Source organism: Sabethes cyaneus, chromosome 3, assembly GCF_943734655.1.
Source record: "Sabethes cyaneus chromosome 3, idSabCyanKW18_F2, whole genome shotgun sequence".
In the NCBI taxonomy this organism is placed as follows: Eukaryota; Metazoa; Arthropoda; class Insecta; order Diptera; family Culicidae; genus Sabethes; species Sabethes cyaneus.
Window position 1 is genome coordinate 69,128,878 of NC_071355.1, and position 23,671 is coordinate 69,152,548.

General features: G+C 41.1%; 1 protein-coding gene across 1 annotated transcript; it reads right to left on the minus strand.

Annotated features, from left to right (window-relative positions):
* Nucleotides 1-9,073: 9,073 nt before the first annotated feature.
* LOC128739683 (cathepsin K-like) lies at nucleotides 9,074-12,071 on the minus strand. Its single transcript, XM_053835180.1, has 3 exons — nucleotides 11,895-12,071; nucleotides 9,350-9,507; nucleotides 9,074-9,269 (listed from the first exon to the last, which is right to left on the minus strand). Exons 1-3 carry the CDS (start codon nucleotides 12,069-12,071, stop codon nucleotides 9,074-9,076), a joined length of 531 nt encoding a protein of 176 aa, XP_053691155.1.
* Between the last annotated feature and the right edge of the window lie 11,600 nt (nucleotides 12,072-23,671).

Here is a 23,671-nt window from a genome sequence, read left to right on the forward strand (position 1 = left end):
TACACAGAATTCAGCGTAATCTGAAGTTGAAACCGAAAACTTTCTGGAAGTGTGTTAGCGATCAGCGTAAAGAACCGGGCCTCCACTCAACCATGACCCTGAATGGTGAGGTTGCTTCGGATCCTCAGTATATCAGTCAACTATTTGTTGATAAATTCGGTTGAACGTTTTGTGATGAAGTGATCCCAGACGACCAAGTTACTCAGGCTGCCAAACATGTTCTAATGACTGCGAATACGCTGGGTACTCTTAACATCGACGATACAATGATCTTTAGAGCCGCCTCAACGTTAAAATCTTCTACTAAAGCCGGCCCAGATGGCATACCGTCTGAGTTTTTAAAAAAGCACATCGCTGACCTACTTATTCCCCTTCAGCTGGTGTTTAGCCTGTCCGTCTCAAGCGGGGCATTTCCGTTCGTATGGAAAACTGCCCATATGTTTCCAGTTCATAAGAAAGGGGATCGGAAAGATATCAATAACTACCGAGGAATCTTATCATTATGTGCCATTTCGAAGATATTCGAGCTTGTAATCATGACTCCGCTGATGTCACACTGCAAACAATACCTAAGTGATGATCAACATGGATTCATCACCGGCGGATCAACCACTACAAATCTCATGTGTCTCACATCATATATTGCGGAAAGCTTAGCGGATCGTGCTCAAACGGACGTTATCTATATTGATTTATCAGGGGCGTTCGATAAAATCAATCATGCTATTGCAATTGCCAAATTGGAAAGACTCGGCATCAGCGGAAGTGTGCTGCGTTGGTTTAATTCCTATCTCGTAGGTCGTAAACTGATTGTGACGGTTGAAGGTTTTCAATCTAATGCGTTTTCGGCCTCGTCTGGAATCCCACAAGGCAGTCATTTGGGACCGTTAATCTTCCTGCTATACTTCAATGATGTCAACCACGTTCTTGAAGGCCCTCGTTTATCCTACGCCGATGATCTAAAGATTTACTTGAGGATTCACTCCAATGTCGATGCAATCCGTCTTCAACAAGAGCTTGACACCTTTAAGGATTGGTGTAACTTGAACTGCATGCTCGTGAATCCTGAGAAATGCTCCATTATTTCTTTCGCCCGAATCCGTCATCCAGTGATTTTCAACTACAAGCTCGTTGGTACTGAAATCCAACGTGTCGACCAAGTGAAGGATCTCGGCATTATCTTGGACAGTCAGTTATCGTTTAGACGCCACATTTCCTACATTGTGGACAAAGTATCCAGAACTCTAGGATTCGTCTTCCGCATCGCTAAAAGCTTTACCAACGTGTATTGTCTTAAGGCATTATACTGCTCACCCATCCGTTCGACTCTCGAATACGGTTCCATCGTCTGGCATCCGTATTACCAAAACGGAATTGCTAGGATTGAGTCGATTCAACGCCGCTTCTTACGTTTTGCCCTCCATCATCTACTTTGGCGAGATCCGTTCCGATTGCCGAGATACGAGAGACGATACCAGTTGATCCATTTGGAGACACTTCAGGTGCGAAGGAACGTCGCGAGAGCTTTGTTTGCTGCTGATATGTTGCAGGGAAGAATCGATTGTCCTGCCATTTTGGGTACGATTAATCTGAATGTACGTTCCAGGGCACTGCGGAATGACGCAATGCTGCGACTACCATTTCAACGCACCAACTATGGACAAAACAGTGCTATGACCGGAGTACAGCGAATCTTCAATAGAGTTGCCACTGTCTTTGATTTTAATCTGTCACGTGAAACTATCCGCCGAAACTTTTCTGTGTTTTTTTCTACCAATGACGTTTAAGAAAATCTGTGTATATTTGTAATTTTTTTACTGTGTGATTAGTAATAGTATAGGAAACCATCATTAGGGGCCAACCATATATCACGTGGACAGCTTAGAGGGGGGGGAGTACGTGAATGTCCACGCTTGTCCACGGAAGGGGGAAATGTCTACGTGGACAAGCGACATTTTTTGCAATAAATAAAACTTTCATTTGTGCCTTTTGAATTAATTAAAATTAGCTCACGACGTGTATTGTATTTTGCTTTACAATCAAATGCAGCTCACCATGAAAAAGAAAATCCATTGACAACGCCAACGTATTTGAAAAATAACTCGTCTTCCTAAAATTTCACGAACCACAACGGAGAGGAATTGTGATGTGTTAAAGTCAGCAACCAAGCTAAGGTACTCTGGTTGAACAGGGGTTGAAGCAGATGAATCCTCAAGCGAAGATCAAGCTGGAACAGGCTTTCCTGTAGTCCATCATTTATTTGCAATGGACAAGATCAGCATGGATAGAAGAACTAGATCTAGATAACATGCCTAGTTTAGCTTGCTTTTATGTAAGCTTTTTTCTTAATTTTTTTTATATTGCAGAATAACGCAAATGAAAACAGAATTTAGCACAGAATTTCACCTAAAAAAATGTCCACGTAGACAAACAATGGATGGGGTGGGGGTTGAGTCGATGTCCACGCTTGTCCACGGAGGGGGGTGTTGAAATTTGGTATTTTTGTGTCCACGTGGTGTCTGAATGGCCCCTTAGGACAATTGTAGTCTGTTGATGTTGAATAAATAAATAAAATAAAATAACACAATGTGGTATATGTTTGATAATAAAACCATGTCCGGAATTAGCCGTTGTGGTTCTAGCTGCTGCTGGTGTGGGAAAGGGCTACATATTATCACCGCTACTGTTAATCATCGTTATGGATGAAACATTATTTGGAGCGATTGGCAGTAGACCAAATCGAGGATTACCTTGGAAGTCTCCAACGATGAAGCAGGCAAATGACCTCGACCTAGCCGACGACAAAGTCTTGCCCGCACAACACCCAAAAGACATACAGAGCAAGTTGGACCTTTCCGAGAGCTACCAAGTATGCAGGTATCTCACAGTCAATGTAGCAAAAACTACGTCTACGGTAGTGAACACTAACAAACCTACCAACTTCCCAGTAGCGCGACAACAGGTTGAGTAGGTGGAAGTCTTTCAATAACCTGGGATATAACCACACGGATCAGGAAAGCCACTTAGGGGTGCCTTTGCAGGTCTGTGAAACATCTGACGCTCGAACCAATCACTCTACATACAAAAACCGAATTTTCAACTCAAACGTCAATTCCGTAATACTGTTTAGCTGCGAAAAGTGGTGCGCCTCAGCGGAGACAAAGCAAATACTGCAGGTATTTATTAATCCCTGTCCGCGATATATCATTCGTGCCTGGTGGTTTGGCTACTCAATATTCAATGTGGAACTCTTTCGACGATGTTATCAACAGCCGATAGTCACAGCAATTCAAGAAAGTAGATGGAAGGGGACTAGCTGTACAGCCCGAGGACTATTGGAACACCGTCGAAAACAACCATTAGCAAGCAGTGTAGCGGAAAGCTCCACCAGGCACGTGGCACGAAATTGACGGAATAACTGGCTTGACGATGAATTTAGAAAGGTGATGAATGAGGAGAACACTGCGCGGGCGGCCAAGATGCGCAGTGCCACACGGAAGAACAAAGAATGACAAAGACAGAAGAAGATGCAGCGAGCCCAAATCTTCCGGGAGGACAAGCGCCGCTTGAAAGAGTAGGAGTATGCGGAGTTGGAGGAGTTGGCCAAATGGAGAAGAGGTGCTAGTCCCAACGACAGGCGACGTTAAGGAGGCCATCACGCAGTAAAAGAACGATTAAAGTCAGCTGCGATTAATTAGTCTGCTTTGCCGATGATATGGATATTATCGATAGAACATCTGTGACAGTGGCTGACGAGTATACCAGACTAAAGCGCGATGGAGAATAGATTGGGTTAAAGGTGAACACGTCTAAAATGTACATGCTAGCCGGCGGAACGGGGTCGCCGCTTGGGCAGCAGTGTAACGATCGACGGCAATGAGTTTGAGGTAGTTAACAAATTTGTCTATCTTGAGTCACTGGTAACGGTGGACAATGACCGTGCTATCAGCGGTGGTCGTGCTTACTTTGGGCTTCTCAAGCCTTTGCGATCGAACAGACTTAGCCTTCATGTGAAGTGTATCCTGTACAAGACGCTCATTTGACCGGTTGTTATCTACGGGCATGAAACGTGGACAATGCTCGAGGAGGACCTGCGAGTGTTCGGGGTTTTCGAAAGACGGAGTATGGAGGCGGAGGATGAACCATGGACTCGCACAGCTCTATGGCGAACCCCGTTTCAAAAGGTCTCTAAAGTTGCACGGATATGATGGGCAGGGCATGTTGCAAATGGTGCTCTATATACACTACTACCAATATGCGAGGCAGTTGCGCTTGAAACTCTTCTATCGTGTTAACATAGCTAGTATTTGAGTGATAATCACTTGCTTCATGACCGATTCAATGATACACTAGCGCCATCAGCAAGCTGTTGTCACTGCAAAACTAGTTATCTTCAATGAGCCGGTATGTAGGCAATACTTAAATTATTTATATTTAAACAATATTTAATTTAAACAATATTTAAACAACAAAGACACCACTATAGAAAATAGGCCCAATTTAGCCGTAGCAACTTCATAGTTTCTCGCGACTATAACTTAAATTCTGTAGCGTTTCATTAAGATGATACGGTACTGAATCCCAACATGGCCGGAAAAATGGCGTCCTTGTGAGGATATAGGATATAGAATGTTGGATTCTGTACCGTTTCACCTTAAGGGGAAACCGAAAGTGGCTCAAAGATGGCTGGGTAAATGGCTACCATTCGAAGCATGTATTGTTTTGCGCCAAAAAATGCATCTGTATTGGCAGAGCACGCTTTCGCCACGTAATCAGTGCTTCCAGTGCTGTTATAATTTCCTAAAACTTGTAATTCAATTTATCGATCTGCTATGTATCAATAAACGCTCAGCAAAACATAATTGCTAATGGAAAATAAATTTAACTGATCATATCGATCATTACGTGTTCATAAAAGCGACCAATGTATAATTTGGAATTAGTTCATAGATATTTGGTTGCGCACATATTTCGTTGAACTAGCGATTTCCGAAAAAGCAGCAACACAGTATCAAACTTTCGTCACATCAATGAGCTTTTAAAGAGCTTTCAACTTTCGCCGCATCGATGAGCTTAGAGTGAAGTAAACAAACAAAACGCAAACGCAGGAATCAAAAACGCAATCCGATGCAAGCGGATTAATTAAACATCCTAGTGATCCTACGCATTATTCAGTTGCTGCTGTTAATTTTGATTGAATCGGAATGCCTTGATAAAGAAAACAAACCCTTTTTCGGGATGTTTGTAGTCAGTGCGGTTGGCTGCGGATCAGCTGTTTATGTTTCCTAAAAATAAAAAATAAGAAAACTTATCCAATTTAATTCTACTATGTGTATTTTATTCAATGACAGATACGTATTTCGCCTACGACTTGCAGGCTTCCTCAGTGTCTGTTTTCGAAAACAGACACTGAGGAAGCCTGCAAGTCGTAGGCGAAATACGTATCTGTCATTGAATAAAATACACATAGTAGAATTAAATTGGATAAGTTTTCTTATTTTTTATTTTTAGGTTTCGTATTCTACTAAGACGCTCCAAAAAACTTCAGTGTTTATGTTTGCAAGCTCCGCTATTTGACATATATTACCAATACTAATGCAATATTCAAATAAACGTTTAGGTTTTTAACGAACACATGAGATGTACAGTACAGTGTTTGTCGCACTAACACAATTATGTTAGCCACTTTCGGTTCCGCCTTAAGTATTTCGTTTGTATGAGAGCCCCCCTCTTAAAAAGGTAAGGGGTCCTAATTCATCATAGAAAAAATTTTTGTCTCCAAAAACACCCACGTGCCAAATTTGGTTCCATTTGCTTGATTAGTTCTCGAGTTATGAGGAAATTTGTATTTCGTTTGTATAGGAGCCCCCCCTCTTAAAGTTGGGAGGGGTCCTAATTCACCATAGAAAATATTCTTGCCCTCGAAAACTTTCACATGCCAAATTTGGTTTCATTTGCTTGATTAGCTCTCGAGTTATGAAGAAATTTGTATTTCATTTGTATAGGAGCCCCCCCTCCTAAAATGAGGAGAGGTCCCAGTTCATCATAGAAAAAAATTTTGTCTCCAAAAACACCCACATGCCAAATATGGTTCCATTTACTTGATTAGTTCTCGAATTATGAGGAAATTTGTATTTTATTTGTGTAGAAGCACCCCCTCTTAAAGTTGGGAGGGGTCCTAATTCACCATAGAAAATATTTTTGCCTCCAGAAACCTCCACATGCCAAATTTGGTTCTATTTGCTTGATTAGTTCTCGAGTTATGAGGAAATTTGAATTTCATTTGTATAGGAGCCCCCCTTCCTGAGGTGGGTAGGGGTCCCAATTCATCATAGAAAAAATTTTTGTCTCCAAAAACACCCACGTAAAAATAAAAACTCCAAAAACTTCAGTCAACACCCACGTGCCAAATTTGGTTCCATTTGCTTAATTACTTCTCGAGTTATGAGGAAAATTGTGTTTCTTTGGTACAGGAGCCCCCCCTCTTAAAGTGGAGAGGGGTCCTAATTTTCTATAGAAAATATTCTTGCCCTCGAAAACCTTCACATGCCAAATTTGGTTCCATTTGCTTGATTAGTTCTCGAGTTATGAGGAAATTTGTATGGAAGCCCGCCCTTTTAAAGAGGAGAGGAGTTATAATTCCCCTTATAATGAGGGGAGGGGTCTCAATTTACCATAGAATAAATTCTTGTCACCGAAAACACCCGCATGCCAAATTTTTTTCTATTTGCTTGATTAGTTGTCGAGTTATGCAGAAATTTGTGTTTCATTTGTATGGGAGCCCCCCCTCTTAGTGGGGGAGGGGTTTCTAACCATCACTAAAACCTTTCCTGGCCCCAAAAAACCTCTACATGCATATTTTCATGCCGATTGGTTCAGTAGTTTTCGATTCTATAAGGAACATACGGGCAGACAGACAGACAGAAATCCTTCTTTATAGGTACAGATAGCAGATCGATAAATTGAATTACAAGTTTTAGGAAATTATAACAGCACTGGAAGCACTGATTACGTGGCGAAAGCGTGCTCTGCCAATACAGATGCATTTTTAAGGCGCAAAACAATACATGCTTCGAATGGTAGCCATTTACCCAGCCATCTTTGAGCCACTTTCGGTTTCCCCTTAAGACCAAAATGCACGTCAATATTCGGTAAATATTATTCTATCAACTGATATAAAAATCTTTTCTCGAATAAATATAGTTTCAACGTAATTCCTGAATATTGTTCACGCTTCCGCTTAATGGGCTGAAAATACCCTCCCGTACCCTACTTTTTACGCTGGCCCGATAATTAATTGCAATGAAAACTGTTTTCTCACAGATTTTCCATCTACCTTAAGAGAAAACGTATACATACAATGTTTGCATCAGCTATAGATTTTCTCAAGACGATAATCCGTAAATCTGTGTTAAAACACTTTGCTAAACAGTTTTGGGTACATTCCTGGACATGATATATTGTTTTCGTTTAATTTTGGAAAGAATCGCTGGCGTGCATCTAAACGTGCGGCAAACCCCGATCTGTAAGCCGGCCTCGGTAAGAACCTGCCAGCTCCGAACCGAAGAAACTATCACTTTCAATTTATCTCCGATGGCTGGCGAGGTGGCCTTGCGTCACGTGACACCTGCTGCTTATCCTACCTATATGCATAGTATACGTATACATATTTACCAGGACCAGCAGTGAGCGAGGTGACTGAGACTACAAATCAGATCGGCAAGATAGCGGTAGTTGGAGTGCGTTGGCGAACAGTTAAAACAAAAAAAATTAAGCCGAATCAATTGAGGAATAGGGGGTTCTCTTGTGTGACACACCGCACCGCCATGTCAGTCAGGATTCCGAACGTGCGTAAATTTATCACCTCTGGCTGCGGTGACTGGCAATGGGGTACAGTACTTTCTCTGCTAGTACTGGTAAATATTATTTTCTATTTAGATAATTTTAAAAAAGGAAGGCGTTGAACGACAGAAAATGTGAGCCACCAATGCTAATTCTATATTTAACTCTGAAATCTATTTTTATTTTCTTGATATTTATTTTTTTACTATGTACTTAATCTATTCATTTTCAAACGAGATAAAAATGCAGGAATATACTCTTGCTGAGCCAAGACCAAAACGGACCAAAACCTCCCTCTGTTTTCATAAATAAACATGACGTTTGGTGAATAATCCCAAAATGCTATTTCTAAAATGGCTTTTAAGTTCCTGCAATATTTTTTGCATGTTATCAACCACACACTACACATTTTCACTCGTTATTTAACTGATTTCAATTAATTTTCCGAGTTTTAAATTTAATGGTAAAAATTAAATTTTCTACAATATTAGAAGAATCATACAAACTTAGTCGTTCTTAGATGGTCAGCATTTTCATGTTAAGCAAATGTAAATGTAAAAGTATTAGAAAACACTTTTTTCTGGTTGTATTTTAATTACAAACCACTTTCATTTCAAAACAAAAATATTCTGATATTGATACTAGAATTTGAGTACAACGAGTATGCATTAAACGAATCTCTACTGTATTGCTAGGAAACACTGTAAAGGATTTTCATCAGCACTTTGTAGTTTTCATGTGTTTTTTTTTTTTCAAAAAAACCGCTTGTAACTTATACCAGAGAGCACAGCTTCGGTGTGGGCTGCCAAAGATCCATCCACCAGATGGATAAGATTGTAATCTTTTGGTTTTTGCCGAATGGCGCATTTTAATACGTACATGTCACTCATCATCGGTGGAAAGTAGCCGAGTAAATCGTGTGGAAGCTCAATCCTGGACTGAGTACTGCTGTAGGGTTTCTGAGTTTCTGCGCTTCGATCGTCTCGTTGTTGTAGGTAACGTCAACTCAATTTCCCGGCATTCAGACAACCTTTAATTGCTGCCAGGTGAAACAAGAGTGTTTTAAGGCTCTTTTCAATTAACGCAGCGGCATTAAGCCAACCGACATGCAGTTTGACATTCAATCGGGACTTAACTTGACGGGTAGTGTAAGGTACTGGCAGAGATATCATAATCTACAAACTCACATAACTAAAGGGTAACAACATTGTTGTCGATTGCATGTAAATGACTAGATTGTGACGTAAGCTGCAAAATTGCTGATGCCGCACATGTTTTTGCCCCGAGCCAACTTCATGTAGCCTCCCTCGCCCCAGCTTCCCCACCAGTTTTTCAGTATCCAGTAGGTCGGCGCATATCCTACCAGCAGCATGGCGTGATTTATTTTTGTATTGTCGCAGGATACGGCGTCATCGTAAATGCCGCTCCTAGGAAAAAAATACACATAAATAGTTACGTTACTAGGTACTTGGGCATTTTAACAAAAGGTAGAAAAAGTTCTACTCACTTGTACAATTGAAACGATTTCGGTGAGGCATTCAAGCTTACGGCAATGGGACCTATTCTCCAAAGGGTGAACGCCAGTGCAGCTTCGTTTTTCGGCATAATGGCCCATTCGCTGATGTTGGTAATAGCGAAATTTCTGTTGAAGTTGCATTTGCCTTGCTGAAAATGAAGAACAGAAATGCCATTTACATTAATGTGAAAGCTTAAATAAAGTTGCATGAAATATGTGAAGGATAATATTCGTCGAAATTGCCATTCCAGAGTCCGCAGATGGTAAAACCCCTGTCAGAATGAGAATAAGAACGAAAAATTTTATTATTCTTGGTAAAGGCTGATTGTCAGCATTAAATTAGGCTTCATGATGTGCACAATAATTCACTGGTTACATATCACACATATTTTCCACGTCAAACTACAGAATACTTCAAACTTCCGGCAGAAAGGCTACGGGCCCGATTTCTCCAATCAGCGTCCTTTCAGCTACCTGCAATGACCAACCGAATTTAAATGAAAGAGATTTGATTACGGCCGCGCTGCGGTGCTTTCGGCAAAAATGCAAGCATTAGCACTGGCGATAAATTGTTGATATCGCGCAAAATAAATAACCGCTTCTGATGGGCAAGCAAGCTTTCGCTGTCATGTTTTATGACGAGCTCGGATTGGCCTGAAAATGCAGCCAGCGACAAAAAGGTCATGTTTCAGTGGTGTTGTGGAATTCATCGCCGGCGGCTTACGTCCAATTTGGGATGAATGGCCCGCAGATATCTTTTTACAGGTCAGAATCGGATGCAAGCACAATAGCCATTGCACCGCCAAAACCAACACAAAAATATTTAAAACATGAAACATTTTTGTTATTATGAGAATTCTTATTTGTAGAGGGATGTCACATATAATTCTGTGTTTTTTGTTGGAAAAATCTGATCATCTGTGCAGCGAGGAAAAATATCTCTGCAAAAATCTGTCCAATGCAAAACAATACGAGTGAAAGAGACGGAGAGCCATTTTGTAGGCTATGTCCGTCTCTTTCACTCTCATGTAAAAGCTAAAAAATCTAGACTAATCTCAAGTTTTTAGTCTTAACCTTGAAATGCGGTCATACATATATATTAATATTTTTTAAAACGATGGTTTTTCAATTGATGAAGGGACGGTAGGGGAAAGAAATGAAAATTTTTGATGAAGGAGGGGAAGAGCGGAAAGGAGGGGGGGATATTGGTAGCTACGCTTGACAAGTAGTCATTTTGACTCCTACCTTTTGTCCAATGCTGGAAGGTGCATGAGTCGAACCAAGCTATAATCTGAGATTATAACCGGATTCGAACCCACAACACCCGCCAGGGCATGTGATTCGCTGGTACTTGTACCTTTGAACCATAGAGGCGCTGGACAAAAGAAGACTGCAAAATCCACTTATCAAAATAGCGACGCGTTTGGTTGGATTATCGACACATATTGTGCCTCTTCCTACATCTATTACAGATTACCACCGAGCGAGAAGTTTAAATCTAACTTTTCTAAATCTAATTTCTTTTCCCTACCGTCCCTTCATCAATTGTAAAACCATCGTTTCAAAAAATATTACTAAAAAATCTGTTTAATCTGTGTAATTGGCGAAAATCTGTATTCTATGCATACAGATTCTGTACAAGCGATTTCTTTCAAATATCTGTTAAACACAGAATAAACTGTGCATGTGGCAACCCTGATCGGAATGAGGACATCATTCGATTGACCGTACGAGATCGGAGGCCACCAAACTGGATCATATTGCGGGAAGAGCCCTTCCACGATGACTTTTGGGGGCAGGTTTCCTGCAGAGCGGACGCACCCGTCATCTTTTTCGTCACTACCTGGTATGCACCACCCCAGGGGTTTGAATGCGCATCGCGGCATAGCTTCTGAAAACAGGATTTCTTGTTACGCCTAACCTCCTTGTTGAGCGCCAACCTGACTGCTCTAAATTCGACCCCCCGAGCTTCAGCATCTGCATCGGTCCGGGCCCTCTGCGCTAGCCTTCTCGCTCTGTGGCACTTGGAGCGGAGCTGGGCAATGGTATCACTCCACCAGTATACCGAGCGACGACCATTCGTTGGCTGCCCCATCCTAGGCATAGTGGTATCACATGCCTGTATTAGGACGTTTGTCAGCTCACGGGCACTCAGGCTCGAGCGGTTGCTCTCTGCGCTGAGTGCATCAACGAACAGGTCTTTATCGAAGGCCTTCACTTTCCACCTCCTCCCAGTCGACTTCAACCCGCGTGACCGTGGCATCCGTCGTTCAATCGTGTACCGTATAGCTTGGTGGTCGCTATGCGTGTATTCATCGGACACCCTCTAACCCATGTTGGCTAGCAGCGTTGGGCTGCAGAAGGTGATATCGATGATCGATTGTTGTACCCCCTTACGACAGGTACTGACGTATCCCACGATTTCCAGACTTACGTCCAGCTTGGACAGAGCTTCCAGTAAGCTTTGTCCCCTAGGGGTAGTGCACCTACTACCCCATTCGACAGCCCAGGCATTGAAGTCTCCTCCAATGACAACCGGCTTACGGCCCGCGAGCTCGTCGGTAAGCACGTCTAACATCCGATCGAACTGCTCCGGCGACCACCCAGGTGGACCGTAGCAGCTACAGATGTAGACGCCACCGATCACAGCAATCACGTTGACCGAGATCACCTCCTGGATGGGATATCTACCCATGACAGCAATCGCTGCCATCCGACCCTTATCGGTTACCCAGATAGCACCGTCTCGAGGGACCCGGTAGGGATCCGCGATTATGGCAATATCACACCCTGTCTCCTTAACGATCCCGTCTCGGCTGCCGTTTGCCAAAGCAACTCCTGTGCCGTATCACAGTGGTTTAGGTTAATCTGCATCACCTGCACCATCATCGTTGCAAAGCCCTCGTATAAGCGGCACACAGTGAACCATCTGTGATGTGCTTATTTCCCGCTTGAGCTGTGCAGAGCACGCACCTGGGGGTTTTACTACAACCCCTGACGAAGTGACCATCTTCGCCGCACCGCCTGCACAGCTTAGACCGATCGGGGGCCTTACACTTGCCGAAGCTCATACACCTGAAACAGCGTTCCATACGCTATTTGGACGCAAGTGTACAGACTGACCAGCCTACCTTAATTTCGCCAGACACGCAACCGGATGTCTGCGGGTGCCACATCAACATTAAGCTGATCCCGCAGAGCATCCTTCAGGTCAACTGCCGTGGTAATCTCATCGAGGTTTTTACGCTCGACTAGAAGACGCTGCGACAGCGCCTTGACCTGGCCCGCTTCGCCCAGGGACTGCTCAACCAGCTCCCTATCGTTCGAGCTCAGGACCGTTGGGTCCTTTTTGAGCTCGGAGAGCATATCCCCGGCCTGGATTCGGCGGGTCTTCACCACGTTCACCAGCTTGGGGTCCGCCCTAACCTTGCGAAGTAGGTCAGCGTACGACAGTTTACCTGTCTGCTTCACTACTAAGGCGTCGCCCTTATGGACCCGCCTTGGCTTTGCAGCCGCAGCCTCGCTCGGTTTCGGCTCAGGCGGTTTACGCCTAACCACCCCAGTCCCCAGTCCCGGCAGCATCATCCGGGTCCGCCTCCGCGTGTTCGCTGGTAGAGGCGCGATCCGAAGTCCACTGGCTCTTGGCCACCAGCGTTAGTCCATGGTCAGGTATAGCAGCTTTGTGCTTAGCAAGCGACGTACGCGCATGACTAGGCATGGCCACAGCCTTAGCGGCTATTGCCTGAGCTTCGGCGATCTCGCATCGCTGCAAAAGCTCCCTCTTCACCTCGGCAGCTATGACGATAGAGCGGAGGCTCACCGCTAGCTTTTTAATGTCGCGATGTACATTAGACCGTGAGTTGATGAACGAGTACAACACATCCATCAACCTTTTAGCTTCCTCCAGCAAGCCAACTCCCGCCTCCAGGAGGTGCACCTCGTCCTTGACTTTTTTCTACCGCTGTCGCCTGTCTTCTTGGCCGAGCTAACAGCGGTAGCCACCGGCGTTCTAACTGGGGTGTTCGGCTTTGGTGAAATCAACTTTTTCTGCGGTATTGCCCCCGTTTTTGGGGGGCTTGCCTGTTTGGGCTATGCCCCCGATTCCGGCGGACTTCCCTTCTTGGGTTGCGCCCCCAATAACGAGAAACTACCTGTCTTGGTTGGCGGCGAGTGTGTAAATTTGCAGCTCTTGGCGAAGATATCCTCTTTGCCTCCAGTAGCACTCGCGTTCGAATTCCCGGTCTCAGTATTGAAATACATAACAAATGAGCAACTTTATGTTATTAATACGTTGGATTCAGGTTATCCAATACTTATACTGGCTGTCACAAATATATTAGTCTATATCTAGTAACATGAAACTTCATCGCAACACCGTGTTATTATGATGTCATTGGTAAACTATAATGTCACATGATGTTGCATCATGTTGATTCAGGAATATTTTTAAATTAAATGTAACCAAATAAAAACAATAAATGTAAAATCCCATTCCGCCATATTTTATATATTTTGTATAAAAAAATGTTATCAACGAAGAAACATTTGTTTTTTAACAATAATTACATGAAAATATGAAGATCGTATTGCATTTACTAAAATATCAAATAATTACAGTATCTAGTTTGATTTTACAACGCATTTTTCCATCGTTAACGATTTGGCTGGTTTAATACTTTAAATTTGAAAATTAATAAATAAACAAATTTCACAGGGCGCATGAAATAATACGAAGCAAAATTATATAGCATGAAGAATAGCTTATGATAGATCCAAAAACAACAAAAACTAAAGTTTAGTTTCGCATTAAGGATATTAATGTAAATACCTTTTGTTTTGGAGATCAGAGAACAAATTTGTTTTCCGCTAAACATAATTCGCGATTACGAAGTTGCTCATAATTGTTTGGTTTTTATCCGAGAAAAGACAGAAAGAAGTATTTTTGTTATTGTTTTCACGCAAGTTTTGACAACGCGATTTAGGATTTCGTGTGAGTGCGAACAGGCTTAAAATCTCTTAGTATCGTAGTCGCGAATAGCTGCTTGTGTTTCGATAACGTGGATTGATGTTTCATAAAACATCTGTGTAACAATTGATTGCACATAGGCTCCACCTCTTGCGCATTTTCAGTCACATAACAGTTCAATAAAGGTAACGGATGCGAATTTCTACCATATTTGAATGTTTCAATAATAGTTGCGTAACCCTTTAATGAAGGGCCTTGATGCAACAAATGGTGCTGATTTGGAAGTGTATCGCGGGGAAGCATCAGTAGAGGACCTCGTAGCCGGTTTCTTGAGAAAATGTTAGTTGGACAACTACGGATGAGAAGCAGGAATATTCTTTCGCTTATCGGTTCCCGCTTCATTAGGGCCGCATGTGTCCCTGGACTCATTAGGAATCCAACTCCTCGTTCTCGAGTAGCATTTTTACCTTGCACGCCAGAGTAGATTAACCTTCCTAATGCATTAGAAAAAAGTTACATATTATGCATTAAGGGTCGAAAACGACCCAAGTTTTGAAATTGCTCTCATTCATCCATTTTCAATCCGAATTTCATTTTCTTTACCTCGTTTGAAAGCTATGGCCAAAAACTAGCACCCAAGGTATGTTGGGGAATATTTGTTGACTGATGGCCACTTCTACGTCGGTTCCGGAACACCCACTACCAGGTCCCGGGGAACATTTTTATATTTTGAGATAATTCATTTTGCGGCACATCAAATCACATTGGCTTGATAAAATAAGACTAGTGGAAGTACAATGGGGACATTTTGGACCCAAGCGGCCATTTCCTCATTGGTTCTGGAACATCCGGTACCCGGTTTTTGAGGACAATTTTAAATTTTAGGATGATTTCTATTGCGACACGTCAAATTACATCAGCTTGATAACGTAAGACTATTGAAAGTATAATAAAGACATTTTGAAGGCAAATGGCTACATCAGCATTGGTCCCGGAACATTCGGTACCCGGGTTTTGGGGCCATTTTTGTATTTTAGGATAACCCATCTTGCGACACATCAAATCACATCGGCTTGATTAAATAAGACTGATGAAAATAAAATATGCATGGTGAATTATCTCAAAAGCCAAAAATGTCCCCCGAAACTGGTACCGGATGACCCAGTACCGATGGTAAAGTGGCCATTTGGCTTCTAAATGACATTGTTTTACTTCCATCAGTCTTATTTTATCAAGCCGATGTGATTTGATATGTCGCATTATGAGTTATCCCAAAGTACAAAAATGTCCCCAAAAACCGGGTACCGGATGCTCCAGGACCGATGCTGATGTGGCCATTTGCCTTCAACATGTGTTTATTATACTTTCAATAGTCTTATGTTATCAATGAGATGAAATTTGACGTGCCGCAATAGAAATCATCCTAAAATTCAAAAATGGCCTCAAAAACCAGGTACCGGATGTTCCGTAACCGATGGGGAAGTGGCCATTCGGGTCCAAAATGTCCCCATTCTACTTCCACTAGTCTTATTTTATCAAGCCAATGTGATTTGATGTGCCGCAAAATGAATTATCTCAAAATATAAAAATGTTCCCCGGGACCTGGTAGTGGGTGTTCCGGAACCGACGCAGAAGTGGCCATCAGTCAACAAATATTCCCCAACATACCTTGGGTGCTAGTTTTTGGCCATATCTTTCAAACGAGGTAAAGAAAACGAAATTCGGATTGAAAATGGATGAATGAGAGCAATTTCAAAACTTGGGTCGTTTTCCACCCTTAAGGCGGAACCCAAAGTGGCTCACGTTATTGTGTTAGTGCGACAAACACTGTACTGTACATCTCATGTGTTCGTTAAAAACCTAAACGTTTATTTGAATATTGCATTAGTATTGGTAAAATATGTCAAATAGCGGAGCTTGCAAACATAAACAGCTGATTCGCAGCCAACCGCACTGACTACAAACATCTCGAAAAAGGGTTTGTTTTCTTTATCAAGGCATTCCGATTCAATCAAAATTAACAGCAGCAACTGAATAATGCGCAGGATTACTTGGATGTTCAATTAATCCGCTTGCATCGGATTGCGTTTTTGATTCCTGCCTTTGCGTTTTGTTTGTTTGTCACACGTTTTGTCACTGTAAGCTAATCGATGCGGCGAAAGTTGAAAGCTCTTTAAAAGCTCATTGATGTGACGAAAGTTTGATACTGTGTTGCTGCTTTTTCGGAAATCGCTAGTTCAACGAAATATGTGCGTAACCAAATATCTATTAACTAATTCCAAATTATACATTGGTCGCTTTTATGAACACGTAATGATCGATATGTTCAGTTAAATTTATTTTCCATTAGCAATTATGTTTTGCTGAGCATTTATTGATACATAGCAGATCGATAAATTGAATTACAAGTTTTAGGAAATTATAACAGCGCTGGAAGCACTGATTACGTGGCGAAAGCGTGTTTTGCCAATACAGATGCATTTTTAAGGCGCAAAACAATACATGCTTCGAATGGTAGCCATTTATCCAGCCATCTTTGAGCCACTTTCGGTTTCCCCTTAATGCATAATACGTAACTTTTTTTGCTGTGGCTCTTCTAGATGTTGCTGAAAGCTGAAACTCCCCCACAATGCTAATTTTCCAAAGTTAGGAAAAGTCAGAAAATTTCAAGTCTCTAGCTCGTACCGTTACTGAGTATCAAGCTTTGTAAGTATGCCGATGGGTCGAAAACGACCCCAATGCACTAGGAAGGTTAAACAAGACTTGCTTGGGTGATGTCTTGTGTTCGCCAGTACCCGGCCAGCGGACTTCCCTTCTTTAAATCAAACCCTTTATTTTAATTAATTAATTGATTTAATTATTCACTAAAAATAAAACGAACAGTTTCGTTTTTTCCAAATTTGCTCAGTATCACGTGGTATCACCCAGTGTTTTATCTTCACTTTCTATGAGGTCAGGTATTTTTATTTTTATTTATTTATTTTTATTATTTTTTTACAATCGACGGAGGGGACGGTAGGAGAAAGTAATGAAATAAAGGGGTTTATAATACCTCGCGGGAGGCAAGGTGTGATGGGGAAAGAGCGAAAAATTGAGTGAGGGAGGGTCATTGAAGCAACGCTTAGAAAGTTGTGTATAGTTCCTCTTGAGTCATCCGTATATTGCATTGTGAATTCCAAAACGGTCATATTCTTACTCCGACTGCATTTAGCTAGTTACAAGTTGAAAGACCTCTGATCTCATAGCCTGAAGAAAAAATCACCCTGCGAGGATCGTAAACCAATCAGCTATCACCGAAAAATGGACCCACGCATCAATAACTTTTGGCGCCGCCGCATTCCACCTTCACAAAGCCATTATCACGCTCGGCGCTGTGCTCCAATTGCTGATGTGCTGCTGCGCTGCTTATTAAATGTTTTGCAGTTTTTATGCAGCAGACCGTTGCGGAAAGGAGGACTCGGAATGTCCCAGCAGAATTCCATCGAAACGCTAATTACTCCCACCGATGCGATGGAGCAGCAATCCGTATACGGAGGCTGACACAGCTCAATTTGTGCTCATCTTTCAGTCACGGCGTGGAATTTTCGATTTGATTTTAATATCATGTCCACACGCTATCAAATGACTGGGTATTGAATTGGGAAACTAAATTTTGTTTGAATCGTTTTTTTCAATTTTTTCTGTGTGTTCAGTTTATCTCAACGTGGTTTATGCCCATTTCATATGTGGCCCAGAATTCACTGTCTACCGATTAAACCCCCAGGGGTGCAATATTGGAACTTTTGGAACTTTGTTTCTTTTGACCGGTTGCGACCAATATTGCCGAGTGATAAATTTTCACCACTGCTGGCCGCTGTATGCCGGTACTGGTCCCAAACTCGTAGGTACGGTACGTCGACCGCAACCGTCGTCGTCGGCAGGGCACCCAGTTAGCGCAACTGCCAGTAAACCAATAACGCTGGACAAAAGAGACAAAAATCCTGAATCGGTTCGCCATTAAAATCCGATTGGCGTTGTTTTGATCGCACGATGCGATCGTAAATTTGCCAGCCTCCTCCGTCCGTCGACTATGCGATGCACAAAGCGACCGAAGAGCCTGCCAGAATGGTAGTGCACAGGAGGACGGGTGCGATCGAATTAGTGCGCTCGGAAATCTGTAATTAACGAATCGTTATCGAAACAAATTCAGAGCATCGGCGCTGTTGATCGCGGTGATATATGGAGTCACAGCCAAAGGGAGGATAAAGATAAATTCTTTGTTTTATTTTAGTTTATCGGTTGCAGAGCTGTTGGGGAATGGGGAGTAATATTAAGTGTGTAGGGCGCTATATCTCTGCATATTAGGCTTGGTAAGAGGAAATGCTTATCAACTTAGGGACTTGGTTTGTTTTATTGTACCTGATATTGATTTTCAGGTAGGTACAATGGACTTAAGTTTGACACATGGTTTTCTACCTTTTTTCGTGCGCCGAAGAAAAATGCCGATTGTCCTTACAGTAAAGGCAAAATTTTCACTTGAACAACATTACAAAAAACACCTAAAGTCACCATGTGGTACCAACATTTTATTCTGACCTTATTAAGGTGAAATTAGCAGTCATCGATTCTGCCAATTTCAAAAGCAGTTTTTTTTTTTGTTTTGTTTCTGTTTATAAAAATATATTCGCTGTGTTCAGATTGCCAAGAAGAATGCAGTATTTACATTTTTATAAACAGAACCCCGCATTTGGGTCCAAAAACTGCTTCCGAAATTGGGCTCTCCGACGAAAAGTCAATGATTGCTAATTTCCCGTTAAACGAATGTTTTCCACAATCTGTGATGTGAGATTGAGATCAATGAAAATCATCCTTCTTTCCTCACTATTTTTTATCTTCAATCAAACAAATTATATGTCCCCACCATTGTTGCCACTTTGACAGTCACTATCGGACGCGCTTCCCATGTAACAATTTCAGACTGATCAGTTGCTTTTATAGCTGATTTTATTCAACCTGTGGCTGAAATATGGTTTAGTTTTAGAGATAAAAACCTTTTTTCAGCTAGTAAACATCTAAATCTGGCGATTTTATCAAATTTCGAGCTTGTTAATGGCTGCTTTCAAAACTGCAATGAAACTTAATAGTAAGGGTAAACGGGGTAACAACGCCCGCCGGGGTAAAACCGCCCACCATGGTTTTACAGGGCCTTGGTCAAATTGGTGTTAAATGTTGATGGCAGTCATATTACTGAATGCGTACGCAATATTTTACAATACCTTTTACAGCAATATCGTGTAAACTATCGGAGAAACAAATAAAAACAGATTTTTCGTTATAATCGTTTCGTTTTTTATAACTTTGTTCCCGCAGAACTTAGGGTTCATTTTATTCAAAACGTTGAAACTTTTAGTAAATTCAGCCCATATCGCATCTCTGATCCTGTCTTCATCCGACAGTACCTAAATTAGGTAACTGTTCATGCAGTTTTGTTGAAATAAATAGTGAAATGTGTAAATCGGTCATTTGGGGGTAAAACCGCCCACTACGAACGGCGCAAGATCGTCGTGCAAAATGCAAGTGCGATAAGGAGATTTTTAAAATAATTGCATAGTTTGGATCAAAGAATCTCAGATTTACATAAAACAATGTAAATGTGCTTAGCTTGTAGCTGGTAGACTGTTTGAAAAAATTTAAATTGCCAATTTTCCCTGCGGGAATGTCCTATGGACATTTTCTTGTTTTCTCGGATATAGCTTTTATCAATAATTCCTCCCTCTTGGAACAAATATCATGGAATAAACATTTTTTTATGAATATATAGCAAATTTTCTTAGCAATGCAAAAATAATATGTATCTGGTTTATCAATCAGAACAATTTTAAATGTCAAAAAATTACCCACCGGATCAATTGCAGGAACTTTAAAACCCATATTGTTATATTTTATCTTAGATCCTCTCTAGTCCTTAAAGATTGGCTCCAGGATGCTTAACCTGATCCACCTTGTTGTCTAAGGAAACTACACGGTATCAATTTCAAGACTGTAGGTACCTATATTACTGATATTCTTCTAATACGAGTGGTTGCCGGACACTCTTTCGAAATTGCGGATCTCGGGGATCCATGTATTGTTTGATGGCAAACTGATTCAATGTGTTTAAATTAGACAAATTCACGATTCCAATGCCACCAGTTTCGTTCAAATCTGTTAAATATTGTTAAAGTTATACGCAATGGCGGTTTTACCCCGTTAGTGGGCGTGTTTCACCCCGCATGGAAAAAATACTCTATTTTTTGGACGTGTTTCCAAATCGTAATAAAAAATAGAAAATCATTACAGATATTTATGTTTTTATTTTTTACATGTAGGTTATAGATCAATTGTTCATTTAAAGCAGATAAATTAGAAATTGAGCCACAACTTTTTTTTACACTGGTGGTTTTGCTTAAGTGGGCGGTCTTGCCCCGCTTACCCTTATAGGCTTTTGCGTGCTTTAAAATAGCCAATTTGCGTAATGCTGTCAATTCTATTTTTAGGACAAGAAATAATTTTGCTCTGCTTTTCCAGTCGCTTAATCATCGTCTCATAAACCTTTATTTAATCTATTTTTAAATTTAAAAAAAATGGAACGCGTCATTTTTATTCTTCCGTGAACATTGTCGAAGTAAGCTAATTAAAAATGCATATCTTTTTTCGAGAATTGAATCCACCATCTTCTGGTCCATTAGCACTCACCGTATGATCCATACGGTCCATAAGCCCCATCTGAATCTGCAGAATAGCAATAGACAGTGGGAAAAGAGCTTGCTAATTTGCGATTGCGTTAGTAGTTTGTTTTCCCCTAGTTAGAAAAACCCTACAATACTGTCATGGAAAAACCAACAGCAGCATCAACAAATTTTCAGCAAGCTATGATATTGAGATATATTGACACCTGAAGCAGTCGATAATGAAGTAATTTGCGGTTTCGTCACCAACGAGAATGACATTTGCTGAGGATCGCTTATGTAGGAGTGAGAGGGGAGCAAAGAGTGGAGGAGGGGATCCGGGAGTTTGGAATTTGATGTTGTTGATATTACTCCTACTGCAAACAGCCTCAGCGAGGGCCTCAGCTAATGTCAAAAAATCTTTATATGTGTGCGTGGTGGAATACTTCATGTAGATAACTGACATGTATTTTCGCTACCAGCCGAATTGCAAAATTCTATGATCTGACCCCATAGTCCCTAGACAATTATTGACGCTGGCATCACTGGATATTTGCAGGTTATGTTCAGTTTTGTTATGGACTGTTCCACTGTAGTGTACTGTAGTTTTCAGAAGGTCGCATAATCAACCCTTTTACATGCAATATCCGACTTTTTGAAAACTAAAGCCAGAAATGTCAAACTAACATGCAAACATTAACTTGTGCAGATCAATAATAATCATATTGTAAATTGCATCAAAAATGCGAAATACAAGGAACTTGCAAACAAAATGCAGTTTTTGCAAGCCATCAAATTGCTGATTACCAAACAGCAGATGCGGAAAAAGTGAGAAAATAGATACGTTTCGGAGTCGTTTGATGGTTATTTCGAAAAATACAACTGCTAATAATTCAACATATAGTGCAAAATGACCAAAATTTAATAGTAGAAAAATTTACTTTACGAACATTTGGCGCAATCATGTTCACCAAAAGCTATCAGAGCTATTGCGCTCATATCCAGTGATGCCAAAGTTTTGGAAAACTTTGAAATGAAAAATTACATCAAAGTAGCAAACCATTACATTTGATGTTTTTGGGTTTTATCACATATTTGTTAAAAATATTCTGTTAAAATAGAAAAATAGCAAAGAAACAATTTGATTGACATTGCTTGACAAAGAAAAGCAACTGATAATAACCACAGAGAACAGACATTCATCTTGAACCCGCAACATGTGTAAAAGCTCTGCGGCCATTTTGAAAGTATGTGGTAATGCTGCCGTTACGTGGCGCTCACATCACTAACAGAATGGGCTTTGCTTGATAATGTCTCTCAATTCATATCAAAGCTTTCGTCGGATTTTCACCAAAGCATTTAATATAGTTGCTACAGCAACTGACGTATTGTTTACCCAATCCATCGCACTTAAAATAAAGGTAAACATTTATCGAAAATAGCAATATTTGACTAATTCAGTTTAAATCCTGGATTTTGAATACGAATTTGAACAATGAACGATCCCTTGGCATACAGGCCGCGATTTTAGCGGCCGCCATCTCCTAGATCAATGAATCAAAGCCAAACGTTCCACCACCGGCGGCCTTCGATGAAGTGGTAAAAATTTTCTGGTGCTCAAAGATGAAAAGTTCACTTCTAGTACCACCGCGGTGGGGTCATGCTACGTGTAACGATGAAATGGTACAATCCAATGCGGGAAAACACTAAATACGATGCCTATTGGCCATACTTTATCAAAATAAAGGAAAAATTGAACTGCAATTTGGTTTCGGTTTTCCATGTTTAGCCGTGTTCAACAAATAACATAAACAAAATCGATTCGTTGCTACAACCGTTGCTAGGTTGCTACAGTAACTAACATTAGAGTTGGCAGTATTTCGAATATGTAGAAAATGACAAGAATATATAATAAATTTGGCAACGCGGATGTCGGATAACTGGCGCACCCTAAGAGAGATGTCGCTACTGTCTTGTTTAAAAGCTTACACACCATTTGCGTGATATTTTATATGAACATAATTGTCTGTTCTCTGTGTAATAACTATTAAGATTAACTACAATGGTTCTATTTAGATCGCAACACTGACTGCAAGATCTTTGCGTGGTTCCCTGCAGTTTCTGTGCATTTAGTGATTTCACTGCAATTTGCAATATTACATGCATGGATACATGCTACTTTCACTACAAAGAGGTTTACATAGTCCTGCGTCACCTATGCGGTCGTGTCTTGTACACAACCCCTCTGATTTTTTTTCTGTTTATGCAAATATTGCGGCGATTAGGCAAAATCCTCATGCAGCGGCGGTGATAACGCGCTCAGGAGATAACCGCGAGATAAACGCAATATTAAAATTTAGGTTTTATAGTTTGCAATTTTACAAAATAACAGTTTTGTAGTATGGTTTTGACGAAAAACAATTGATGTACTAAATTTTCATGTATTTGCATGTATTTTGCTGATTTGGTTCAACAATCAAGATAACCGCGATGTGAGGATTTTTCTTGCAAGCTGCAATATAATGCATGCAAATGTGTTCAGATTGGCAAGAAGAATGCAGTGAATACATTTCTATAAACAGAACCCCGCTTTTGGGCCTAAAAACTGCTTCCGAAATTGGACTTTCCTACGAAAAGTCAATGACTTAACCGTTAACGGGA

Coding starts and splice junctions, on each gene's coding strand:
- LOC128739683 (XM_053835180.1), bottom strand. CDS start 12,071: ATGGCAGCGATTGCTGTCATGGGTAGATATCCCATCCAGGAGGTGATC. Junction 9,508..11,894: donor AGCTCGCGGGCCGTAAGCCG/GTTGTCATTGGA, acceptor CTTCATTTTCAG/CAAGGCAAATGCAACTTCAA. Junction 9,270..9,349: donor AAATCGTTTCAATTGTACAA/GTGAGTAGAACT, acceptor TTTTTTTCCTAG/GAGCGGCATTTACGATGACG.